The 15,083-nt window shown below is 36.7% G+C and overlaps 1 protein-coding gene across 1 annotated transcript in view; it reads right to left on the bottom strand.

The window, feature by feature from the left end:
• LOC132141618 (semaphorin-4C-like) overlaps window positions 1-15,083 on the bottom strand; it is a 67,637-nt gene that overhangs the window by 16,289 nt on the left and 36,265 nt on the right. Inside the window, exons 3-10 of the mRNA XM_059551304.1 lie at window positions 4,987-5,141; window positions 4,691-4,753; window positions 4,481-4,579; window positions 3,783-3,879; window positions 3,439-3,558; window positions 2,498-2,649; window positions 1,590-1,765; window positions 333-477 (exon numbers count right to left, since the gene is read on the bottom strand). Coding sequence (XP_059407287.1) covers window positions 333-477; window positions 1,590-1,765; window positions 2,498-2,649; window positions 3,439-3,558; window positions 3,783-3,879; window positions 4,481-4,579; window positions 4,691-4,753; window positions 4,987-5,141 — 1,007 coding nt within the window. The remainder of the gene's footprint in view (window positions 1-332; window positions 478-1,589; window positions 1,766-2,497; window positions 2,650-3,438; window positions 3,559-3,782; window positions 3,880-4,480; window positions 4,580-4,690; window positions 4,754-4,986; window positions 5,142-15,083) is intronic.

Here is a 15,083-nt window from a genome sequence, read left to right on the forward strand (position 1 = left end):
GAGTCTTAGCCATCTTCAAGAAACATCTCTTTCATTCTAACTCTATTTTATTCTATCTACTTGTTTTCTTTTTATCTATTATAAAAAAATTCTATCTACTGTTAATCTAACTGAGACTTGTTTTAGCACTTGTATATAATGTAGAATTAGAGTAAAAATGAATGGATGTTGTGTGCAATGAGCCGGCGGTACTTTTTCTGTTATTTTACAGATTTATTTTTACAGTGCACTCTCACTCAAAATCTTTTTTAACTGTTGTAATCCAACAGGACACTTATGACGTTCTGCTGTACGAGCTGAAAAATGCATGTTGATGCGAGCGCTGGGCTCACCGCTCCGGGTCGAGGGCTGGGGACAGTGCCAGTGTATCGCCCCCATCGCTGAGAGGACTCCCTGTATTCCTTAAACGGCCCGTCGAACACGTTCTTCACCTCTCCGATCTGGTACTGACACACAGCAGACACGTCCACGTCCCCCCTGAGAGAACGAGAGAGGGAGAGAGTCCGTCTGAACTCAATCACTGCTTTATAACAGTAACATAATGACTTGAGGAACACGGCTGGATGTTTGGCATGGAGACACTTTTAAACGAGCAGAGGACAGAGCGACTTTCACAACTACAGACAAACACACTATACTGCCAAAAGTATTGGCGCCCCCTTGTAAAGAACAGGTTTGACTGCTTTAGTAATTTCCATGAGTACAAATCTTAATGTTTAAGCATATTGTAGGGAATTTTGTGCTTCTATTTTTATAGCAACAGTCTTTTCTATTCTAACATGGCTCGGTGTATAAAGCAAGGTTAAAAAATAAGTAAATGTGTGGAAGAACTTGACTGGTCTGCTGTGACTTCAAATACAGACCTTGAGCTAAACTCTCATCACCAAACACTGATGACTTGTGCATATGAATACAGTCATTTTAGATACCTCCAAAACTGTTGCAGTAGAGATGGAAATACACATTTTAAATACATGAATTATGTTTCCATCTTTGTTGCCACAGTTTTAGAAGTGCCTTTTTACTGTTTTTGGCTCAAGGTCAGAGGTGTTCAGATGGGATTAGGACTTTCTTTTTGAACCTCGCTTTAAATATTACACAATTTACAAACTGGAATAATAAAATGAGAGAATTATGGGAAATGAAGCATTCTTGGTCCATTGGTAAAGAGAATGTGATCAGATATATATAAACTATATAATTTTTTTGTTTGTTAAAAAAGCAACATAAATTTTTGCCTTTCATTTTTAATTCTATTAAATATTAATAAACAATAAAAAGTTATGTGCTTGTTATTTGAGGAAACCGAGATTCATTTTTTTCTTCTTCTGGATTCTTATTAAAAAAAAAGAAAAAAAAAGTTCATCATTGAAGTGAACAAAAACAAAGTTTTTTTACACAGTCTTTTTGAACCTTGCCTTAAACACAGAGCCAGAAAAGATCCTGTCTTCACAATGCACACAGCACACAATGCTCATACATTAAGATCTGTCCTCGAGGAAATGAGTAAAGTAGTCAAACCTGCTCATTAGGAGGGGTGTCCCAAATCTTCCGGCGGTGTAGTGATGGTCGTGTGTGTGTTTGCTCACCACTGCGCGTGGAAGATGCTGTAGAAGCTGGTGCTCCTCCAGTCCGCCCCGGGCAAGGTGAAGACGGCACGCAGGTTATTGAAGGTGATGTGGCGCTCGGGGAGAGAACACATCAGCCGAGCTTTCTGGAAGGTGGTCCACTTCTTCTGCAGGGTCCGAGTGCCACCCAGGTCTCCCTGAAACGAGAAGCAAGTAGCCATTTAACAGAGGTTTAACACCACACTTCATACAGATAGAATTATCTCACAAACGTCTAGTCTTTTATCTCCTCTTACACACAGCGAGAAACAGATTTCTCACTTAGTGCGATGTCATTAACCCTTTCTCTGGTAATTTAATGTCCTGTAGCATGACAAACACTTTTCTAATAGCATAAAAGTATATTTAAAAATGCATATGAATATCTAATGCATAAAAATACATTTGATAAAAATATTCAAGAAGATATTTCTAGATATTTCTTCATTAGTCCCACAATGGCAATGCGTTTATATCGTGCAAAAAAAATCGAAGTAGCCTTTTTTTATTGCATTATTCTGTGGCAGAACAAGCAACAATAAATAACATATATTGCAGTACACAAATATATTTTATGAAAGTATTCATGTGATCTTTCAGTAAACATGCTATTATAAAAACCTGCCTTTGCTAGTAATTTTAAATAGTCATGTCGTGTAACAAGGGCATTTAAAAAAATAAAAAAATAAAAATAATGAATCGAATAAAAATAAAATGTAATATAATAATAACAATTATATATATAAAAAAATTATAATATATTTATATAAATAATCCAGTCTACTTCTACTGCGATAGCAAACACATTTTAAGAAGCATAAAAATATATTTTAAAGCATGCATATTTTTGCAGATGCTTGACGTCAGGTGTTTTCAGAGTTTGCTCTCACCTTACAAACACGAGCCACTCGTGCCACAGTCAGATCACTGTCACAGTCCAGCTCCACTGCTCTCTCGCTGAAGAAGAAGTAGATCTTATCGTCGTCTCCATCTTTACTGCTGCGGCTCTCTCGGACCAGAACCGAACCCACAAAGTTTGGCTCTGCACCAGACAGCAGGGGAAGATACAGAAGGACGTGTTAGAATCAGGGACACAGATAAGAGGCTGGTGGTTACTCGATGAACAGATTTTGGATTGACCCTTCTAGAAAGACCAGGACCATGTTCCCTGTACATCACTCAATAGATACAATACGATCCAAACCAGATCTTTGAACTGAGATCATTCCTCTCTGGCTGATTCAGTTCTTCAAACACATGCTTGTGATCAATACTCCAGTCTTTAGTGACACACAATCCTTAATGCTGTAAAAAATTGAACGGTTAAAATCAGCCATTTACTACAAATGAAAGACAAAACTATGTCTAATATTTATACCCTACGCACAGTATATGATGTATATTATGAAAGCAATGCAGGATTATGTTAAGTTGCCAACAGTTGAATCCAAACTATTTAGTAATCCATGTCCAGAGAAGCAACATCATTTATTTAATAAAAGTGAAACAATTGTTAAACTATATATATATATATATATATATATATATATATATATATATATATATATATATAATTTTAAAACACTGTAAAAATGAAGTTCTTAGCAATGCATATCACTAATCAAAAATAAAGTTTTGATATATTTACAGAAGGAGATTTACTAAATATCTTCATGGAACATGATCTTTACTTAATATCCTAATGATTATAATTGTGACCCATACAATGTATTGTTGTCTATTGCTACAAATAAACCTGTGCTACTGATGACTGCTTCTGTGCTGCAGGGACACAGATATATTTTGTGTAAGTGTGTGTTATCAGACGTACCGTTGAGCCACGCCGGCAGGTATTCACTCTTCATGCTGTAATGCTGCTGTCCCAGGTTCCTCAGGATCACAGGCTCTGTTCCCAGAAAGTTATTGAGGGTGGCGGAGTACAACTCTTTATCTGGAAAAGGAGAAGATCGCTTAGAGCTGGAACAGGAGCACATGCACACACTCCTGTCTACAGCCTCGCGGTTATGAGATATTAAAGAGGGACTCCATTCTCTCTCTCGAGTGTGTGAAGAGAGGAGGCATAAACACATCCACAGGCTGCACCCAACACAAAAGGACACACACACACACAAGACATAAAGAATAATAATGCAGGTTTTTGCATCTGTGACTCACCCACTATGAGGCCGGTGTGACCCTTAGCCGGGTCATAGGGGCACTTTCCCTTGCCGTCCTCCAGGGCGGCGCTATCCAGAGTGAAATGATCGGCATTCTATCAAAGACAGAAATGGTCACATATGGATAGAGTGAGCACACACACACACACACACACACACACACACACACACACACACACAAACACGCACACACACAAACACACGCACACGCACAAACACGCACACACACACACACACACACACACACACACAAACACGCACACACACAAACACACACACACACACAAACACGCACACACACAAACACACGCACACGCACAAACACAGCACGCACATGCGCACACACACACACAAAAAAACACACACACACGCACACACACACACACACACAAACACACGTACAAACACGCACACACGCACACACACACACAAACACACGCCTACACACACACGCACACACAAACACACAAACACGCACACACACACACACACACACGCACACAAACACACGTACAAACACAGCACGGACGTACACACACACCCTGATGAACACACTGCACCACCGGCCATGTTTGCCAATAGAGTTTAAGCACAGCTGAGCCCTCTTGTATCGTCCTCCATCCCACACACAAACAAGTGCACACACACAACATACCATCGTATCACATCACGAAAACACAACCTCATTATACTCACAATATAGGTGCATTTGGGCTGGAAGGCGTACGTGCCACATGTGTACAGGTGTGTGTGGTTGTAGCTCTGCAGGAAGCGAATGTAGTTGAAGCACTCAGTCTGCACAGACAGAGAGACACAAAGAGAAAATAGGTGAGAGAGAGGGCGATTAAATGCATTTCAGACAAAGTAAAGCTGTTAAAACATAAAGGATGCAACATCAGCCCCTACCTGGTTATTCTTCCCCTTCGCTGCACACTCTCTTTTCTTTTCCACCGGAGCAGACCACTCAATCTGAGAGAGAAAGAGACGTGACTTTAACCAGAAAATGTAAAACCTGCATTTGCTATTTTTTTCTGCTGCAACTGGCAATTTACTACAAATGGCTGTGGCATTGAAAGAGTGAGTCATTTTTAAATGCAGTTATTTTTGAATGATAAAATGCAAATGCACTTTTTGCTTGATGGCTTGTGGATTAGTATTTATTGAGTGCATTAGGGGTTTTCTGAATGAAAGATAATGCGTACCTGTGGTCGGAGCTGTCTGCTGATGTCGTTGGGATCCAGGGCAAAGATGTGCTCTCTGGCTCCAACGTACAAAACCCTCTCATGCTCTGCTAGGGTCAACATAGTGTAGTTCCACACCCCGACGGCGCGGAACCTCGCCATACTGTCATGCACGTCTGAAAAGAGAGAGGAAATGTGTGTTTTTTTGCTGGTGTTAAATGTGATCCAAATGTCACTGATCCAATATGACTCTTGGGCTTTAAAGAAATCTCTCACATTTATCATGTTCTCCGACGCTCCAGCTGAAAATGCCAACTTAGGCAAGCATGCATTTCCATGCATACTCATAACCTTTGCTTAAACTGGTTGACAATGTGTTAAGAAGATTCATTCGGGACAGTATGAATCGAAGTCATCCAGGGCGGTCAGTGCAGGTTTTAAGTGAGGAGGTCTTTACATTTCAAGTTCATTTGCATTAGATAATGTATTATAAAAACAGTCAATGACATAAATGAAATCATTCTGTATATGTATGATTACATTTATATACACAGATATTGTGTTCATATTTTAGAATCATATACATTTTAATTACATAAACAAACAAATAAACAAACAACCATCCATTTACTACAAATACAATTATTTTATATTATACACAAACACACACACACACACACACACACACACACACACACACACACACACACACACACACACACACACACACACAAATATCAATACAAATTAATAGCACTTTTTGACTTCTGTTTATTGTAATGTTTGTGGTAAGTGATTCATGCCTAGTTGACACTATTAGTCACTAAGGCTATGATCTTGGGATACCTGTTGCAGATTCAAAACAAAGGGAGACATCTTCAATCTTGGTTTAAGCCAGTGAAGAATCCAGGAGGGGACACCAGAGTCCCATGCATCCCTGAACACATGAGAACACTGTGTCTGATCGGATTCACCGCTTCCACGGCAGAGAGGAGAGAAGGTTATGATGAGCAAGTGCTCCAGGAGAAGAGGGGAGAAAAGGAGAGATGCGGCCTGTGGTGGTGATGGAAGTCAGGAGAGCGTGTGGTTATTAGTTGGAGAGCGGCAGCTTCTTAACGTATAAGAGGGCAGAAAGATCCAAGAGGAGAGGGGAAACAGATTTCCCCTAGAGAGGACAGAGAACATCTGCTGCAAACACACTTCTAAATGCCTCTCAGCCAGTCACAGAGCTTTGAGTTTATTGAGCTTTGTGCTGAGCCGAGCATAGAGTGCCATTTCTAATTATTAATCTGAGAAGATGTAAATTACACACAGTGGGGCTGGACGCACTTACAGATCCTGACCAGACAGTGGCAATGCTGAGGGGCTTTTTGTCTGTTTTGTACAATATATAATATATTGTACAATATATATAAAAACTGCAGCTTAAAAATACATACTATAATGGTCAAGTTGGATCAAGTGGATCAAAAACGTTAATCAAAGTTGTGTTAAGACAAGAATGCATTTTGGTTTTAGGACAACTTTGATGAAAGGTTTTGATTCTCTTCAAATAATGACTTCTGCATTTTAAATAAATTGAAAATAAAATAAATTCTTCTGATAGGCATCGCAACATTGTAACAATATGTCAACACTCTAAATTTCCAAAAATATTAATAAAAAAAGTTAAACTGACATTAAAAAACTAATACAAATAACAAAAGCAAGACAAATCTATATTTTAACGGTTATAGAATTTTAGCATTCATAAAAGAGCCCCATAAATATATTAATTATTCAAATATTGTGCATCCAATGAAAACTTTAAGTATGTAAGTAAATATAAAGTATATATTTATATTATATTACATTAAGCAATGTTTTTGATAAAATGCAGATGGTGCATTACAGCATCTACCTGCCAAAGCTAAACTTGCAAAACTTTCCCACATGGTTTTTGGGATGGTAGAATTTAATAAAAAAAGTAAACAAAAGATGATTAAAACAAATAGTACGCAAAGAACTAGTCGACCAAAGCCGACAGGAGCATATCCAATGGAAAGAGACTGAGTGTAGGGCCTAAAAAAGGAACAAGCTAAAAATAGATGTGACTTTGAATGGAATCCAGATGTGAGCAACATAAAGGGAACAAGAGGTGAACTCTGTGTGTGTGTGTCTTTGTCCTTCATGATTTCTCAGCTGGGCCGAATGAGAGGCCAGTGATCTCCGGTCGAGGGAAACGAGCCGCAGAACTGAAACGAGTCAAGTTGAAGGCAGCTGTTTTGCTCTGATGTTCCTCCACGGCTCCTTACAAAGCAGCTTTGCTATAAATACAGTCCTGCCTCACTTATAGCTCAGAACCGCAGTGCTCTAAACACACACTCTGCTATTAAAGATCTATTTTAAGGCATTTGAAGCGTTGACACAGATACAAAAGAATGACTTAGAAACACAAAAAATGGACACACACACTAATTAGGAAGAGAAAAGCGCATATAGGGGCTATAAAAACACACCCACGTTTGCTAGGACACAGATGAGAGGAGCCACCGTCTGAAGCTGACACATAACGAAACAATTAAGAGAAAAGAGAGGGAAAGAAACGTTAAGAAAGATGCAGGTGGCACACAAACACAACTATAGGCCCAAACACTCACAAATGCCACAAAGTGCACAGAGAAAGCGAGTGAAATGATTTTCAAAAGCTGATTACCTTAATTTATTTGTTAGAATATGTATAACTCAATGCTTTAACTAAATGCAAAATCTGAATAATAATAATAAGCAGTGAAATAACCAACGATTACTCGATAAATCACTCACATAATCGTTAGATTACTCATTTAATCACTCACATAATCGTTAGATTACTCGATAAATCACTCACATAATCGTTAGATTACTCATTTAATCACTCACATAATCGTTAGATTACTCGATTAATCACTCACATAACCGTTAGATTACTCGATTAATCACTCACATAATCATTAGATTACTCGATTAATCACTCACATAATCGTTAGCTTAATTGACTAATCACTCACATAATCATTAGATTACTCGTTTTATCATTCACATAATCGTTAGATTACTTGATTAATCACTCACATAATCATTAGATTACTCGATTAATCACTCACATAATCGTTAGCTTAATTGACTTATCACTCACATAATCATTAGATTACTCGTTTTATCACTCACATAATCGTTAGATTACTTGATTAATCACTCACATAATCATTAGATAACTTGTTTAATCACTCACATAATTGTTAGATTACTCGTTTAATCACTCACGTAAGCGTTAGATTACTTGTTTAATCACTCACATAATCATTAGTTGGCTCGTTTAATCACTCACATAATCGTTAGATTACTCGATTAATCACTCACATAATCGTTAGATTATTCGATTAATCACTCACATAATCATTAGATGGCTCATTTAATCACTCACATAATCATTAGATTACTCGATTAATCCCTCATATAATCATAAAATGACTCGTTTAATCCCTCACATAATCGTTAGATTACTCGATTAATCCCTCACATAATCATTAGATGACTCGTTTAATCAATCACATAATCGTTAGATTAATCGATCATCAAAACAATCGTTTGTTGCTGCCCTACTCCACAGGAGAGAAGTCTTTCTCCTAGTTAGCAAACAGAGGCTTCTGCTGAAAGGTGCTGTGGAGGAATACCACACATAGCTTGAAAGACATCTCAAGCTCCTGACAGATGTCACTGGAATACGTGTCATAGCTGTCTCGCTGACTGTGTAAACAGCAGGTAAGAGTCAGGGGAGCAGCCCACGCCTTTTAGCCTAGCCCAGATCTGGTCTATCAGGAATGCTTTCTGCATGTGACTCATTGTGTGTGTTCATGATTGCTGACATCTGGTTAGACAACATGTGTTAGAAGGACTTTGAGAGGAGGACGTGTGGTTGGGAGTCAGCTAAACAGCTAAGAGAAATTACTCATAGAATCACATAAGTCATACGAGTATTTTCTATAAAATCTTATGCTAGTTGCTGGGTTTTGGAAAATAGCAAGTCATTAGTTAAATTTCAGAAACCACTGTAACCCTACATTCTAAAAAATGCTGAGTTGTTTCAACCCAACTTTGGGTCAAATACGGACTAATGCAACTATTGGGTTAAATTTTTACATTACATTTTTAACCTTAAATGTTGGGTTAGTCCAATTTGAACCCAAAGTTGGGTTGAAACAACTCAGTATTTTTTAGCATGTACATTAAGACTAGCTTCTACCGTGTTTGTTGCTGGTTCAAGATGGTTGATAAGCACACAAGTGTTAAAACTAAAATGGAAATTGAAAATATAAAGATACAAGCTAATTAAAAATATTAATATATCATGGTTTCAAATTCAAATAAATTTCATAAGCAGGGTTGGCAAAGAGGAACTTTCCAAAAATCCCCGGAATATTCCCAAAAATCCTGGAAAAGTTTACCAATTTTCTGGAATATTTCCGAAATTTACTGTAAATATTACACCTTTTTTCAACCCTATTCATACGAACTCACACATTAAATCAACATAAGACATCCACAACCAATTTTACATTCATGTGACGTATTTCAGAGGAAACAACTACAAAAAGTAGCACAGAATGTACATACCGCCATGAATTAATCGGATTATAAATTAAAAAGGAAAGTCATTTCATAGGTGGAGAAAGATTATAACAATTTTAATGTTCAATGAAAACAATGCATGCAATAAGACCAAAACTGTGCGCTAGGAAAGCCAATATGGCCAATTTTGATTTAACGTTGATTCTTGTAACAGCAACATCAGAGCAATGAAACTGTCCTCGGAGCCCAACAAGAGTGAATCTGGAAAGTCAGAGAGAGTGAAAAGATGTGGAAGTGCTGAGAAAATGACAGAAATAGTTTGGGAGTAAAAGAGCAAGATTGAAATAAAAAGAAAGAGAGAGCATAAGAGACAGGATGACAGTAAAAGGGAGAGATGTGTGAAAGGTTGCTGGGAATAGGCCTGCGTTTGACAGACTGCAGTCGAGAATTTGTACCGAGTTTGACCTTTTCGTGAAAGCGGCGAGCACACAAAAAATAGAAAGACTTTCTTTTTTCTGTCCCCTTTAACAAACAGCTTCCTTCTGGAGCGAACAGGTCCACAAAGGGTTCGCGAGACGGATTTATGGAATGAAAAAAGAAACAGACAATGAGACACACGAGTCTGTTAGACGTCGCTGTATGTCTGTGTGAGAGGACAGATAGACAATATAAACACGCGCACACACACACACACACACACACACACACACACACGCAATGGGCCTGTTCTATTCATCATTCGTCATTCTAGTAACTGGAGGGTAGAGAGATGTGTGTAGCTTTGCCATCTTCAGTGCATTGCACTTATTCACGTATAAATGCACAAACCCTCAGCTGTTCAGGTCAAGTCTGAAGTTTCATTTGACATCTGATCTGACTGACCGCACAGCAAAATCTCCAGTGTTGAAATCCCAGTGTTAAGGACTTTCAGAGTAAAGAGTTAAAGTTGTGGTGTTGAATTTCAAACGATTAACACTAGCTGGTGTAAACAGCCCCCTCTAGTGGTGTAAAAACGGAGCGTAACCCTTATTAACACTGGTGAGTGTTATTAGACACATCCGGGACATTTTCTCGTGTGCGAGCCTGACTTGTCTAAAATATTTTTCAAAGACGCCATTTTCTTTGCTCGCAATGCGAAGTGCATAAGAAAGTAAAACAGCGAAATAAAGTGTTTAGTCTTACTTACAAATATGTTTTGTAATATCATATCGTTTTATAACGATATTTATGTGCTGTATGCGCCTAAACGTTTCTCAGAGACATTTCCTTTCACTCGCGAAGCGTAACAGACGAGGACTTTTTTTCAAAAAAAGGGAAAATCCGAAAGTTAGTGTTTTCATCTCATTTAAAATATGTATAGCATCACATTGATTTAAGGTGATATTTATGCGGTGTACACTCCTAAACCTTTTCTCAGAGCGATATTTCCTTTCACCAGCGATGCGAAGTAGACAGGGAATTTGGTTTTAACAAGGAAAACACAGACAGTTAAGTAGTAACAGTTAAGTGTTCTACCTCATTTACGTTATGTATTTTATAAGATAATATTTCTATATGACGATATTTATTTGCTGCGCACACCTGAACAAGCCTAACTTAACCGTTTCTCAAAGATTTGAATTGCTATGCAGTGGCATATGCGGAGGTCATTGGGAAACACCAGAAGTTAACCGTTTTAAACGTTACCTAATTTAAAATGTGTTTTATAACATCATGTTATTTATAATGATATCTAACGTATCTACTGTAACGTTACACTACTAAACTTTTTCTCAGAGATATTTCCTTTCACTCGCGATGCTCTGGAGCAGATGGGGAAATTGGTCTTAACAAGGAAGACACCAAAGTAAGTGTTTTATTTATTTTACGATATGTGTTTTATAAAATAATATCACTTTATGATGATAGTTATATGCTGTGCGTGCCAAAACGATCCGAAACATTTTCACAAATGAAATCTGAAACTGAAGGGAAACGCCAGAAGTGTTTTTAACGTTAACGTTAGCTCATTTATAATACAGTATGTAACACGTCATAATGTCAAATCAAACCACTGCAAAACTGCTCAAATATAAATGGCAATATAAGTAAATATAAGTTCTTTTTACAAAATACATTTACAGTGAATTAAAATTAATTTCCTTAAAGGGATAGTTCACCCAAAAGTACAAGTTAAAGGGTTCGTTCATCCAACAATTAAAATTAGCCTGTGATTTTTTCACCCTTAAGGCAACCTCAGTGTATATGACTTTCTTCTTTCAGATGAATCCAATCTGAGTTTTATTAAAAATGATCCTGGCACTGCCGAGATTTATAATGGCAGTGGGTGGGAGTTTCGTCGACATCCTTACGTCATCCGCCCAGAAGGGCTCCTGTGTACAACACTTAATGCAAGCTAGAGAAACATTTTATTATGAAAGGATGCACTTTATTTATCTTCTTTTGGACTGTTCAACAGAAACACCCACCCACTGCAATTGTAAAGCTTGGAAGAGCCAGGACAGTTTTAATAAAACTCTGTCTGGATTGGGAGTGGTCCCATATATTTCTTCTGTAGATTTTTCAAAAAATAACGTTTGGTGTTCTTCAGAAGACAGAAGGTCATACAGGTTTGGAATCACACGAGGATAAACACATGACAGAATCTTTTGTTGTATTGCAATTCATTCTTGTATTTGACATTTCACCTGATAATAGTTTTGATAAATGGATTTGAAAATATTTTGTATTTTTTTTTTTTGTGTGTGTGTTTTTATTTATTATTATTATTGTTGTTCTTTTTCAATTATACAGGGGAAGGTGTGTGATGCGCAAATAGGAGTGGATCTTGCTTGGCTGAAAACGGCTGAGAAATGCATCTTGTCATGCTGAAAAAAAAAGAAGGTTAGAGAAGACAAAAAGACTATTCTCTCCAAGGAGGTCCAAACACCATCACAGACTTTGATTAGTGAGCATTAACATGTATTCTGCATTTATGGTAATGAATGGAATGCTGTTGTTTAACCTGATAAAAATCAGCAATATAAATTTGTGACATTAAGAGTACATATGGACCAAATAAGAATGTTTTTTGTGTCTTTGTTTTGAGATTAGGATGTTTAATTGTTTTAAGACCATGTTCTTTACATTGATTTTTTTTTTTTTTTAATTGTTTTGAATTGAAACATTCAAAATGAAGACATTTTGGTGCAGGAAAAAAATTACAATGTTTTAATAAAATAAATATATGTAAACATTTTATTGCTTTGTGGGTTTATTTTTTTATATATTTTCACCTGAACACTGGGGCAGTGTTGACCCGTTAATCCATGAGTGTTAACTTTGAACACCAACTTTGGTGTTCTCATCATCCATTCTGGTGTTAATATTTTACACCTTAAGATTTTGTTTGTTAACACTGTCACTGAGTGTTAATAATGTTAACTCTTTCAAAAGTGTTAATTTAACACTTTACCAGTGATTCCCATATACACAATGGGCAAGTGTTGACTTTAACTCTGAGGGAGTTAAATCCACTCTTTAATATTTTCTGTGTGATCTGCTCTTTATATTTACATTTTTAGTTAAAAGGTTTTGGTAATTTTGTTCTATGCTGAATAATTTAAATAATAAACCGAATAAACTTTTAAGCTTACATTTATTTGTATATAGTATTAGTTAAAACCATGTTAATCATGCTTATCCATGTTTAGTTAATCCCTGTTAAAATTATTTCTCATTTAAGTAAAATTTTAAGCCTTAATTAAAAATGTATCTTTAATTTGGTGTTTGATCCATTCTTTATATTTTGTGTGTGTGTGTGTGTGTGTGTGTATATATATATATATATATTTCAATTTAAAGTCAATTTTCATAATTGTAGTATCATGATAAACTTATTTCAGTTTAATTTCTTCATCTAATATTTCTATTTTATTTCAGCTTTTTAAATAGAGTATTCATCCTTTGGATTCCAGTGAAATTAGTCTTTAATTTTCAGTTTGACCTGCTCTTTATATTTTACATTTTCATTTTAATTTGAGTGATTTTGCCATGTGCTTTATATTTTTATGTTTATGTTCAGTTAATTATAATCTTAGTGTTTACTGTTGATGGAGATAATAGTGGAGGAGGGGTCTTTAGAGGCTGTGGGTGTGGAAAGAGTGGGTAAATATTATCTCTGCTGCGATCCAGGCCTCCACCTCCAACCACACACACACACACACACACACACACACACACACACACACACACACACACACACACACACACGCGTGTGCTCTAAATCCCTCAGACTCCCAGTCTAAGCACTCTGTGCTCTCACACGTATAAACATTAAACTGCGCTCTGATGCTTTGCCTGTTTTTCAGTGTTTCACCCTCCCTGAAAAGTGCATGTGTGAAGACCTACTGTTTTCACTGTTTTCAGGGCCCAAACTAGTCACACATGACCTGAAACAGTAGTTAAACACACTGTGTACTTTTCCGTTCTTTCTGGACTTTTTTTGACGTCTTTCTTTCTCTCGCTGGAGCTCAACTAAAGCCATTTCCTGTCCATTTAAGGCTGTGTTCCCAGCCGCTGCGCTCCCTACTGAGGGCTTAGAAGGAGATGCTATCAGTTTACGTGTGTACATATAAAATAATACATGTCTACTGCTTGATGTTTACTGTAGTTTGATTATAAACTGTGATTTGGATTAAAACAGGAAATTTTACTAAACAGTTATGCTACTTTTCTAAGCATGCAGCTTATCATTGACCACCAGTAATCTAGTCGTTAAGCTTTAATTTAAAACATGCCATTCATGTTATGCATCTCCTTTCAAACTACTGTACAAAAGTTTAGGGTCAGCAAGTTTTTTTTTTTTTTTTTGAAAGAAATGAATACTTTTATTCAGCAAAGATGCATTAAATTAATCAAAGACATTTATAATGCTACAACAGATTTTTAGTTCAAAGAAATGTTGTCCTTCTTAACCTTTATTCACCTTTAAAACAATAATAGTAAAATCGTTAATTTCAACAAATAATAGTTTTACTGTTTTTATTGTATTTTTGATTAAAGAAACGAAACCTTGGTAAGCAAGAGTGTAAGTTATGCTGAATTCATAAGTCAATATTTACCTGGTACAACAAACTCAGAGATATTACGTTAAGATGTCTGTGTACACTTATTGATCTTGACAGAAGTAATTCATCAAATGATGGAGAAGAGTGTTATCACAGGGCAGGCATCCAGACATGAGCACTTTCTGCATTTTAAAGAGTCGATTCAGATATCTAGACTACAGTAGTGAAGCGATGTTTTACAATCTCAGCACAGTATGTCAGATCACGGTAGTCTGCTACATTCGTAACAAGCTTTTATTCTCAACTGGGGTGCAAATTGTGATCAGTGTTACTTTGAGAATATGTTTGCATCATTAACCTGATTATAGTGCTAAGATAAAGCTAATACACCACAAGAATCAATATCTTAGACCATGTGTTTGTCTCAGTTTGCTGGACAGACTCTACCCATTTAGATATTTATAAGAAACTGAAAAAAGC

Source organism: Carassius carassius, chromosome 5, assembly GCF_963082965.1.
Source record: "Carassius carassius chromosome 5, fCarCar2.1, whole genome shotgun sequence".
Taxonomy (NCBI): domain Eukaryota; kingdom Metazoa; phylum Chordata; class Actinopteri; order Cypriniformes; family Cyprinidae; genus Carassius; species Carassius carassius.